Source organism: Phacochoerus africanus, chromosome X, assembly GCF_016906955.1.
Source record: "Phacochoerus africanus isolate WHEZ1 chromosome X, ROS_Pafr_v1, whole genome shotgun sequence".
Lineage (NCBI taxonomy): Eukaryota > Metazoa > Chordata > Mammalia > Artiodactyla > Suidae > Phacochoerus > Phacochoerus africanus.
In genome coordinates, this window is record NC_062560.1 from 66,220,357 (window position 1) to 66,231,063 (window position 10,707).

The window sequence follows — 10,707 nt, forward strand, 5'->3', positions numbered from 1 at the left end:
GTTTTATTTTATTTTATTTTTTTATTTTTATTTTTTTGCTTTTTAGGGCCACCCCTGCCGTATATGGAGGTTCCCAGGCTAGGGGTCTAATTGGAGCTACAGCCGCTGGCCGACACCACAGCCACAGCAATGCTGGATCTTAGCCGAGTCTGTGACCTATACCACAGCTCATGGCAACGCCAGATCTTTAACCCACTGAGTGAGGCCAGGGATCGAACCCATAACCTCATGGTTCCTGGTCAGATTCCTTTCCGCTGTGCCAAGACAGGAAGTCCACATGTGACTATTTTAAATTTAAATTAATTAACTGAGGGTTTGGGATAGAAATTCTGTAAAATTTGGTTGTGAAAATTGTTGTACGTCTATAAATGTAATAAAATTCATTAAGTAATTAAAAAATAAGAACAAATAAAAACAATCACTGTTAATAGGTTAAAATTTTTTAATTAATTAAAATTTAATTCATTTTAAAATTCAACCTTTTGATGATACTAGCCACATTTCAGTGCTCAATAGCTTCATGTTGTTAGTGGCGACTGTATTAAACAGAGACGAGGTAGAACATATCCAACATCACAGAAAGTTCTGTTGAATAGCAATGACATGTAGATGGTATTTCAAGCCATGAGACTGGATAAGATCACCAAGGAGTAAGAGTACATGGGGTGGGGGGAGAGGTTTAAGGATTAAGTCCTGCAGTACTACTAATTAGGAGGTCAGGAATATGAGGAAGGAAGAGCAAAGAAGACTGAGAAGAAGTGGTGAGTGAGGAGGTAACTCATATGAATGTGATGATCAGCCAAGTGAAGAAAGTATTTCAAGGAGGGATCAACTGTGTTAAATGCTGCTAATATAACAAGTAATATGAGGATTAAGAGTTAGCCATTGGATTTATTAAAGTTCACTGGTGTACTCTATGAACAATTCCTTGGAATAACAGAGACAAAAGTTTTATTGGAGTGGGTTTTATTGGAGTGGAGTGAGAGAATGGGAGGATATGAATTAGAGGCAGCCAATAGAGACAATACTTTTAAGAAATTTTGCTTAGCGGATGCAAACTATTGCTTTTGGAATGGATTAGCAATGAGATTCTGCTGTGTAGCACTGAGAACTATGTCTAGATACTTAAGATGGAGCATGATAATGGGAGAAAAAAGTATGTATACATGTATGTATAACTGGGTTCCCATGCTGTACAGTGGAAAAAAAATTGTGTTGGGGAAATAACAACAAAAAAAAAATTTTGCTATAAACAGAACCAGAGGAATGAGTCAGTAGCTAGAGTGGTAAATGAGATCAAGAGAGGGTTGTTTCATTTTCTTTTTTTAAAGATAGGACTATGTATAGCAGAAATATAAAATATGGTTATGCATGAGAGAGAGGGGAGAATTGTTGAGAGATGTTCTCAAATAGACAAAAGAGGGGGAATCTAGTGCACAAATGGAGAAGTTGGGCTTAAATAGGACTAGGGGCCATTTATAATACCAGAAGGGAAGCTAGATCAGTTGATACACAGGCCCAGGTAGTTGGGTAGATGTGGCAGTGCGAGCTTGTGGAAGTTCTCTTCTGATTGCTTTTCTTTTCTTCCTGAAGTAGGAAGTAGAGTCATCATCTGGTAAGAGAATGAGAGAAGAGAAGGTATAAAATAGCCTCTAGAAGGAATGGAGAATGAATGGACTAGGGAAATGTAGTAGAATTGCCAGACAGCACTAAGGGTCCACTTAAAGTTAGTGGTCACACATTTAAGATGAGACATCAATGTGATTCTGTGTTCTTATCCAACTACTCATGGTTGTACTGATGCACAATAAATATTTTGAATTTAATTCAATTGCTGTGGAAAGATGATAGGGAAAGGTCAGATGGAAAGCGTCACCAAGAAAGTAACATTTGAACTGGCTCTAGAAGAATATGATGGAGTTTTGTATTTGGAGAGGAGAGGTAAGGACATTCCAGGTGGAGGCAGCAACATGTGCAAAGACCCAGAGGCATGGAAGAGCAGAGTATGTTTCTTGAACATTTGGAAATCATTGTTGTAGGCTGATTTCTACCAAAAAAAACCCCACAATCAAGTAGTGACTGTGCAAGTTTAGACAGGAAGAATGTCCCTTGCAGCATTGTTATAAATATTAAACAAGCTCACTAAGTGTTATTTCTGTACTTTTTTTCAGATGGTCTTAATGCTCAGCAGTACAAAGTTCTCATTGGTAACCGGGAGTGGATGATTAGAAATGGTCTTGTCATTAATAACGATGTAGATGATTCCATGACTGAACATGAGAGAAAAGGTCGGACTGCTGTATTAGTGGTGGTTGATGGTAAGGTTTTCCTTAAGAACACTATGACTCAATGTGATCTCAGTTATTGTTTTCTGTGCATTTTTGAGAGCTGTCTGAACTATGAAGGTTATTCAGAGGCAGTCTGAATGCAAAGTAGAAATGTTAGCAATACATAATTGTTAACTAATTTAAAATTCCTTTGCATTTGTCCAGGTTTGTTATTTTCCTCTGTAGCCTATTTTTAAAAAGCTAATCAAGGATTTTTTTAAACCTAAAAATAACATAATATTAAGATTATAGCAAAGCAAAATAATGCTCATAATCTCATCATCCTAACACAGTGTCACTTTTAATTGCATATATTCCATTTCTGGATATATATATATATATATATATATATATATATATACATACACATCACACACTGATTTACAGTATTAGTACATAAACTATTTTTAAGTGAGTGTTTTATTGTGTATAAATTTTTCCTCAATAAATTTGAATAAAAATGTAAAATCCTTTGTATACATACTGTTTTATTTTGCCTTATTTTATTTAATAATAAATATTTTCCAGTCTTATTTCAATGTGGCCCAATTTATCAAACTTATATGCTATAATTAACTTAATCGTTCTCCTGTTGGAAATTTAACCCATTCCTAGTATTTTATTATTGTAAATAATACCACATCTCTGAGGTTTTAGGTGTTTTCTTTTGTTAACTTATTTCTTTAGGGTAAGTTTCTAGCTGTGAGATTTAATCCTTGCCTAGTATGAAGGCAGTATCTTACTATATGGCCCAGAAAGAAGCAGAAAATACCATTTACTTTTGTTTTTAAAATAAAATAACTACTTGCAGTAATTTTTTTCTCCAATATAAATTGCCAGTTTAGTTTCCATTCACTCCTTCATCTTGAAAAAAAATGTTAGTTTTCAGTTTCATTTGCCTTTCAGTTAGCTAAAGTGTTTGGGGCTATTGGCCAATACTTCTCTAAAGAAGGAAAATCAATCTTTCCGTATCCAGTAAAGTCTCTTTTCATTTTCCTATCATTACCTTCATTAGTAACCCCTACCTCATTCTATGAAATTTTCATAACCAAGTATGGAGGGTTTGTGGTATAAGATCTGTGTGGTCTATTTTAAGTTAAGCCAAGCCCTGAAAAACTTTATTTAACAAAATTAATTTCTTTCTGAAATGTTAAATCAGAACATTATTCTGCATTCACCATATTCTAAATTCTGTTCTCTGGTGCTCCTATATTAGATGAACTGTGTGGCTTGATAGCTATTGCTGATACAGTGAAGCCTGAAGCAGAATTGGCTGTCCATATTCTGAAATCTATGGGCTTAGAAGTAGTTCTGATGACTGGAGACAACAGTAAAACAGCTAGATCTATTGCTTCTCAGGTAATGGGTTTATTTAGTTGGGATGGGAGTAGGTGGTAACTTCTAATTCTTTATGTACATTTTCTTTCTTGCCTTCAGGTGCTAAAAGTTCATATTACCTATAGTTTTTTTGTTTTTTGGCCACATCCATTGCATTTGGAAGTTCCTGGGCCAGGGATTGAACCTCGACACAGCAGCAACCCGAGCAGTGAAAACGTCAGATCCTTAACCCACTGAGCCACCAGGGAACTTCTGCCTAGAGTTTTGTCTGTAACTGTTATAGGCAAAAAGCAATTTGCTTTCATTAGATGCTTGAGTGTGACTGTACATAGTTTGAAATGTTACCCATAGTCTTCACCAGTGCTGCCAGCCTAAACCAGGCTCTGATATTTTCATGCCTAAAATACAGCAGTAGCTCCATGGACATCCCTCTCTAGTCCATCCTGGATACCACTGATGGAGCCATCTTCTTAAGGCACCACTTTGACATAGCATTTTTCTACAACTGACCTCTACATTTGCCTTATCTCTAAAACTTTTCACATTAGTCTTTTCTACTTTGGAATGCCTTATCCCCTCTTCTATTAAATAACACAAGTAATATATAAATACAGTCTTGTATAAAAAATACAGAAGGCTATAAAGTAAAAAGCCTAAGTCACTCTTTACCCATGCTCCCTGTCCAGCCCTACACCCTACAATTTTTCATATGCATATATGTTCATATACGGATGTACAGTTCTGGTATTTTCCTCCTTCCTTCCCTCCCTTCCTTCTTTCTGTCTTTACTTTTTTTGCTTTTTAGGGCCACATCCACAGCATCCACAGCATATGGAAATTCCTGGGCTTGGGGATGAATCGGCATTGTAGCCGCCTGCCTACGCCACAGCAGCAGCAACATGGGATCCAAGTTGCATCTGTGACCTACACTGCAGCTTGCAGCAACACCGGATCCTCAATCCACTGAGCGAGGCCAGGGATCAAACCTGCATCCTCATGGATACTAGTTGGATTCACTACAATGGGAACTCCCAATTCTGGTATTTTCAAGATAAATTGGATCATTTTTTTTTCTTTTTAGAGCTACATCCGTGGCATATGGAAGTTCCCAGGCTAGGAGTCAAATCAGAGTTTGAGCTGCAGGCCTACACCACAGCCATAGCAACACAGGACCTGAGCCACTTCTGCAACATAAACAGCAGCTCACAGCAATGCTGGATCCTTAACCCACTGAGGCTAGGGATTGAACCCACATCCTCATGGATACTAGTTGGGTTCGTTACTGATGAGCCCCGAGAATGCCTTACATTTTTTTCTTTTTCTTTTCTTTCTTTTTTTTTTTTGGCTGCTCCTGTGGCATGTGGAAGTTCCCAGGCCGAGGACTGAACCCAAGCCACAGTTACTACCTGCACCACTGCTGCAGCGACACTGGATCCTTAAACTGCTGTGCTGCAAGGGAACTTCCAGTTTGCTTTTTTTTTTTTTTTTTTTTTGCCTTTTAGGGGCACAGGTGTGGCATATGGAAGTTCCCAGGCTAGGGGTCAAATTAGAGCTACAGCTGCTGGCCTACACCACAGTCATAGCAACTCGAGATCTGAGCCACATCTGCAACCTACTCCACACCTCACTGCAATGATGGATCCTCAACCCACTGAGAGAGGCCAGGGATTGAACCCACATCCTCATGTATACTAGTCGGGTTGGTCACCACTGAGCCAGGAAGGGAACTAACGAAATTTGCTTTTTTTTTAGATAACAATATATATGTCTTGGAACTTTTGTCCAAGTTTGAACATATAAAGTTATTTCATTCTTTCTACATTGTTACATTGAATTCCATGGTATGGATATATTATAATTTACTTAATTACTACTCTAATAATGAGCATTTATATGGTTTTGAAAATTTCATTGTTATAAATAAAGCAGTAATAGACATCCTTGGGCATACATCTTTTTATGCATTTGCAAGTATGGCAACAATATAGCTAGAAGTAGAACTACTGAACCAATTGATGTGTGCAGTTTGATAGCTACTGCCAAATGCCCTCCAAAATGACAGTACCAATTTACACACCCACCAGCAGTGTATAAGGGAGCTAATTTCCCCATATCCTTTGCTATCACTGAATGTTAGTATTTTAAAATTTGGGCATCTGGTGGGTAGAAAATGATATGCTCATTATTGCTGAGTTATATTTCAGGTACTCAGTAGTATTTCTTGAAATGAGTGGAATTTATTTTCCCTAAAACAGGTTGGCATTACTAAGGTGTTTGCTGAAGTTCTACCTTCCCACAAAGTTGCTAAGGTGAAGCAACTTCAAGAGGAGGGGAAACGGGTAGCAATGGTAGGAGATGGAATCAATGACTCCCCAGCTCTGGCAATGGCTAATGTTGGAATTGCCATTGGCACAGGCACTGATGTAGCCATTGAAGCAGCTGATGTGGTTTTGATAAGGGTAAGTCCTGTAGCCTGACCTTTGAGGAGTGTGAGAATGCTCTTATGGTCAGGCATAGTATCGTATATTGAACACAGCTATTCTGTCCTTCTAATTCCCATGCTCCCAGTCATTGAGACAAGGAGAATTCAAGATGGTAATAATATGAAAAGTCTTACTTATTGCTTCCAAACTTTTTCAATTCAGCAAAGCAAGCTTCTAAAGTGAAGAGTAAGACTCAGGAATATACTTTTAAGATTATCATCAACAAATACTTGCTGAGGTTATTTTAATGGGATTTAGTTCCTGTACCAGCATACAACCCTAGAAGTGTTTTCAGAACCCTGAGAAAAATTTCCTGAAAAACATCTTGCAAGATTGAGTCCAATTTTTAGCAATATCTGAAATTTGTAGTTAATTCACATATTACCCTAAAGTACACATTGTCTTCAGTATACATGGTATCAAATACAAGTTACTAGTTATGTTAGAGTCTCTCACTAATACCACAAATATTTCTATTCTCAGAATGATCTTCTGGACGTAGTAGCAAGTATTGACTTATCAAGGAAGACAGTCAAGAGGATTCGGATAAATTTTGTCTTTGCTCTAATTTATAATCTGATTGGAATTCCCATAGCTGCTGGTATGTAATAGTTGACTTGTATTGCTTTTTTTCTGAAGTCATAAGAGTCCTATCATATTGAAAGTTTTTGTCTTATTAGTTTTGTCAGTTTTGTATGTAGCCCTGGTATGGTGAGATATAATATTAAAATCAATAATTTTAATTTTCAGCATGTTCATTATGGCCTGGAACATATAAGCAGTCTGCAGGTTTATTTTATTTTACCTTATTTTTCCTCCAACTATGTATTTTCAAAAATTTCAAGCCTACATAAACAAGAAAAAATGATATAATAGAAACCTGTATACCCTTCACCTAAATTCACCAGTTAATAATATTTTGCAACATTGCTTCTTCTCTTTCTCTATATACTCATACACACATATGTACTATATACCTTTTCACTTATTTTTTGCTGAAGAGAATAAATTTACCTTTAATACCACCACCCAAGCACAACTACTTTTGATATTTTAGTACATTTCTTTCTGGTCTTTTTTTTACTCTGTATCCCTTTTGGTTTTGTTACATTGTTGTAATTATAGCATAGAGAATTTTCTTAGCCTTCTAATAGCCAGCAGTTGTTTTTTTGTTTGTTTGTTTGTTTGGAACCAGATGAGAGAGAGAGAGATTGAACAAAGGAATTTAACCAAGAAAAAGCAGGTTAGAATTGTTTGATAAGCATCTGATCATCCCTGTTACTTAGGGTCTTGGAAGGCATTAGTAATTACATAAGAAAAAGTTACCACTTTCTTCTTGTTCTCTCTGGTTTGAAAACCAAAGGAGGACATGAAATGACATGAGAACAATTACAAAGCTGTTTATCAAGAGGATCTGTGTGTCTCCAACAGGGACACACAGATGCTGAGAGGACAAAGAGTAAAAGAATAGTCAGAGCCCAGAGAAATTGATTCATGGAGCAAGTTATTTTTTAAAATTATACAAGTAATATATGATCACTGTAGAAAAAGTAGAAAAATACAGGTAAGCACATAAAAAATTAAAATTACAGTAAGTCTGTCTCATCCTCATCGTATGAACAAATTTTTAAATGTCTGTCCAAGCCAAGGGTGGATGAGTTTGTAGAACATGAACTCTCATACACTATTGGAGGGATTATGATCTGGTATAGCCACTTTGGAGGACAACTGAGGCCTATCTACCTGAAGTTGAAGGTCTACATGTGTTATAACCTAGCTGTTTCACCTCTAGGTATGTACCTTGGACAGGTTCTCAAACACGTTCATAGGGAGACATGTACAAGAATGTTCATAGCAACACTCCATTAAGTGAAAAATTGACAGCAGCATAAATATCTACCTACAGGAGGATAAATTGCTAAATAAATCTCAAACAAGGAAATGATTTGTATGTATATATTAGGAACACATTGGTAATCCATCTAGTACTGTCTGTCTGCTCTAACTAATCCAGACTTGTTTCCTAGGAGTTTTTTTGCCCATTGGTTTGGTTTTGCAGCCCTGGATGGGATCTGCTGCAATGGCTGCTTCATCTGTTTCAGTAGTACTTTCTTCTCTCTTCCTTAAACTGTAAGTATGAAGGCTTGCTTACACTTCTCTTTTATATTCCTTTTATCCATATTCTTGCCAGGTTTTTTTTTTGTATTGATCAATACACATAAACTGTTTTTAATAATAAGTGTCAAGCTATGTAATTATCATCTTTTGCAGTCTGTACCTAGCAACCATAAGCACTGAATGGGGTAATAACTAGTACACTGGCTCTGAGAAGTAGGATTTCTGATCATATGACCTTGTGCAACTCCTTTTAAGCTGCTTTTCTAGCAGAGACCACTTTTATGCATTTCATACCAGGCAAAATCTCTTTTCATTTTTGAATGTAATGAGTGCCTAGTTCACATGTGGTTATTTCAAACTAGTATACTTTTGCATCTTTCCAGTTACAGGAAACCAACTTATGAGAATTATGAACTGCATGCCCGAAGCCAGATGGGACAGAAAACTCCTTCAGAAATAAGTGTTCATGTTGGAATAGATGATACCTCAAGAAATTCTCCTAAACTGGGTTTGCTGGACAGGATTGTTAATTACAGCAGAGCCTCCATAAACTCACTACTGTCTGATAAACGATCCATAAACAGTGTTGGTACCAGTGAGCCTGATAAGCACTCACTCCTGGTGGGAGACTGCAGGGAAGATGATGATAGTGCATTGTAACAAGCCACAGAGAGTGCTGCTAGGTGATGATGTTCTGCACTGACACAACATTCATGGTTACATTAGCTTTTTAATAGATTGCAGGATTTTATGTTGGTCTCATGCTCTTATGTTAGGGAATCTATTTGAGTTGCATTTGTCTAATGGCAAAAATATCTTTTTCAGGATATCAGCTTGGAACCTAGCTTCATTGAAAATTATTTTCCAGAGTCTTTTGTTTTCACTAGCAACAGATAACATAGACCAATACGGTTTACAAGTCCTACAATGGAAGATTGCCAAATTGCTGCTGAAGTGATAGATAATTTTTTATTTGACCAAAAAAATTTCAAAGAAAGGATAACTAAAAATCTGAAGATTTGGGTACATAATCTTGAGATTTTTTGAGCTCTCCTCCCTGCCAGATTGGAGAGCAGTGGCTTTCAAAGCACTGTATAAAGCATCTAGAAGGAAAGATGGAAAAATAGTAGAAACTGTTTAAAAATAGATGTGCCTTGTTTATTACAGGCTTTCTCCCTCCCCCCCGCCCCTTATTTTCCCTGCATCTTTGTCTTTGCAGTTGCTTTATTAGATGTCCCAGTGAGTTTTCTTTTGTTATCTTCTTTCAAGTGAGCTAAGGGTAGGTGGATTCTTATTGACAAAGATAACTGACAACTTTTCCAGTATCTTGTTTGTTTCTTTATCCTGTAGGTCAAAAAACCTTAAAGGCCCAAGAGTTTTCCCTGCTTCCCATCTTTCCATTATTGTAAAAAATACATCAGATTCTTCAATGACTACTTAGCTCTTTGTAAGCTTTTAGTTCACTCCTGCTGAGTTCAGCTCTGTGTTGTTCTTAGTTTTGTCCAACAGCCTCAGTCCAGAAACTTAAGATTTTGAGCCTCTTTTACAACTGATTTTTTTCACAGATTGACACTACCATCTTTAGCATATACAGGTTATATAAAATTACCTGGATTCACTAAATTTGTCCTTTTTCAAGGAGCGAATGCAAGACATTAACTAATATTTATAATTTAATAGATTTTCTTTTAGTGTTTTAGATAATCTTAAAATTACTTTAAAATAATGCTGTTGCACAAAGCTGCTTTTACCAAAAATTACAATAAATTGTAATATAGCAGTTCTCTGGTGGCTCAGCAGGTTAAGGATCTGGCATTGTCACTGCTGTGGCTTGGGTAGCTGCCATGGAGCAGGTTTGATCCCTGGCCCAGGAACTTCTACATGCCATAGACATGTCCAAAAAAAATATAATACAGAAATGAGAATTTCTGCATGTTGCCATACTTTTTAGCCAATTTTGTGCTTTTCTCTAGTTTAAAACATTTGCACTTACTATTTAGTATGGTTGGCAAATTCATAGGCTTGTTCTCATTGCCATCTAAATTTAAAAGTTCTGCTGTTAGTTTTTGGGAGTTAATACACTGGTCAGAGATCTGGTATTTGAATCACTATTTAAATTTCCTTGTTAACTGCAAGATGGATTTCAGAAGTAGATTATGGAAATGAAGAAAACTCATAAATAATTGTTCCTGTTGCCATATGTAAAGCTGCTAGCACAATGCCTAGCACATAGGATTTGTACTCAGTAAATGTTAGTTCTTATTTCCCCATGAGGTCAGTAATAAATACTAAAAATTGTTTTTTACAGAGCAGAGTCTGAAATCAGGTGGTAGTGGGAGATGGGTTCCTCTCCTACTTCCTTTTTCTCTTTTGCTTTTTTTCTTTTTGTGTCTTTTTAGGGCTGTATGTACGGCATATAAAAGTTTTCAGGGAGTTCCCGT

The 10,707-nt window shown here is 36.6% G+C and overlaps 1 protein-coding gene across 1 annotated transcript in view; it reads left to right on the plus strand.

Annotated features, from left to right (window-relative positions):
- ATP7A (ATPase copper transporting alpha) overlaps positions 1 to 10,707 on the plus strand; it is a 136,894-nt gene extending 126,187 nt beyond the window's left edge. Inside the window, exons 18-23 of the mRNA XM_047764912.1 lie at positions 2,172 to 2,318; positions 3,544 to 3,686; positions 5,921 to 6,124; positions 6,632 to 6,749; positions 8,176 to 8,278; positions 8,650 to 10,707. Of these exons, the coding sequence (XP_047620868.1) occupies positions 2,172 to 2,318; positions 3,544 to 3,686; positions 5,921 to 6,124; positions 6,632 to 6,749; positions 8,176 to 8,278; positions 8,650 to 8,926 (992 nt within the window). The 3' untranslated portion in view covers positions 8,927 to 10,707. The remainder of the gene's footprint in view (positions 1 to 2,171; positions 2,319 to 3,543; positions 3,687 to 5,920; positions 6,125 to 6,631; positions 6,750 to 8,175; positions 8,279 to 8,649) is intronic.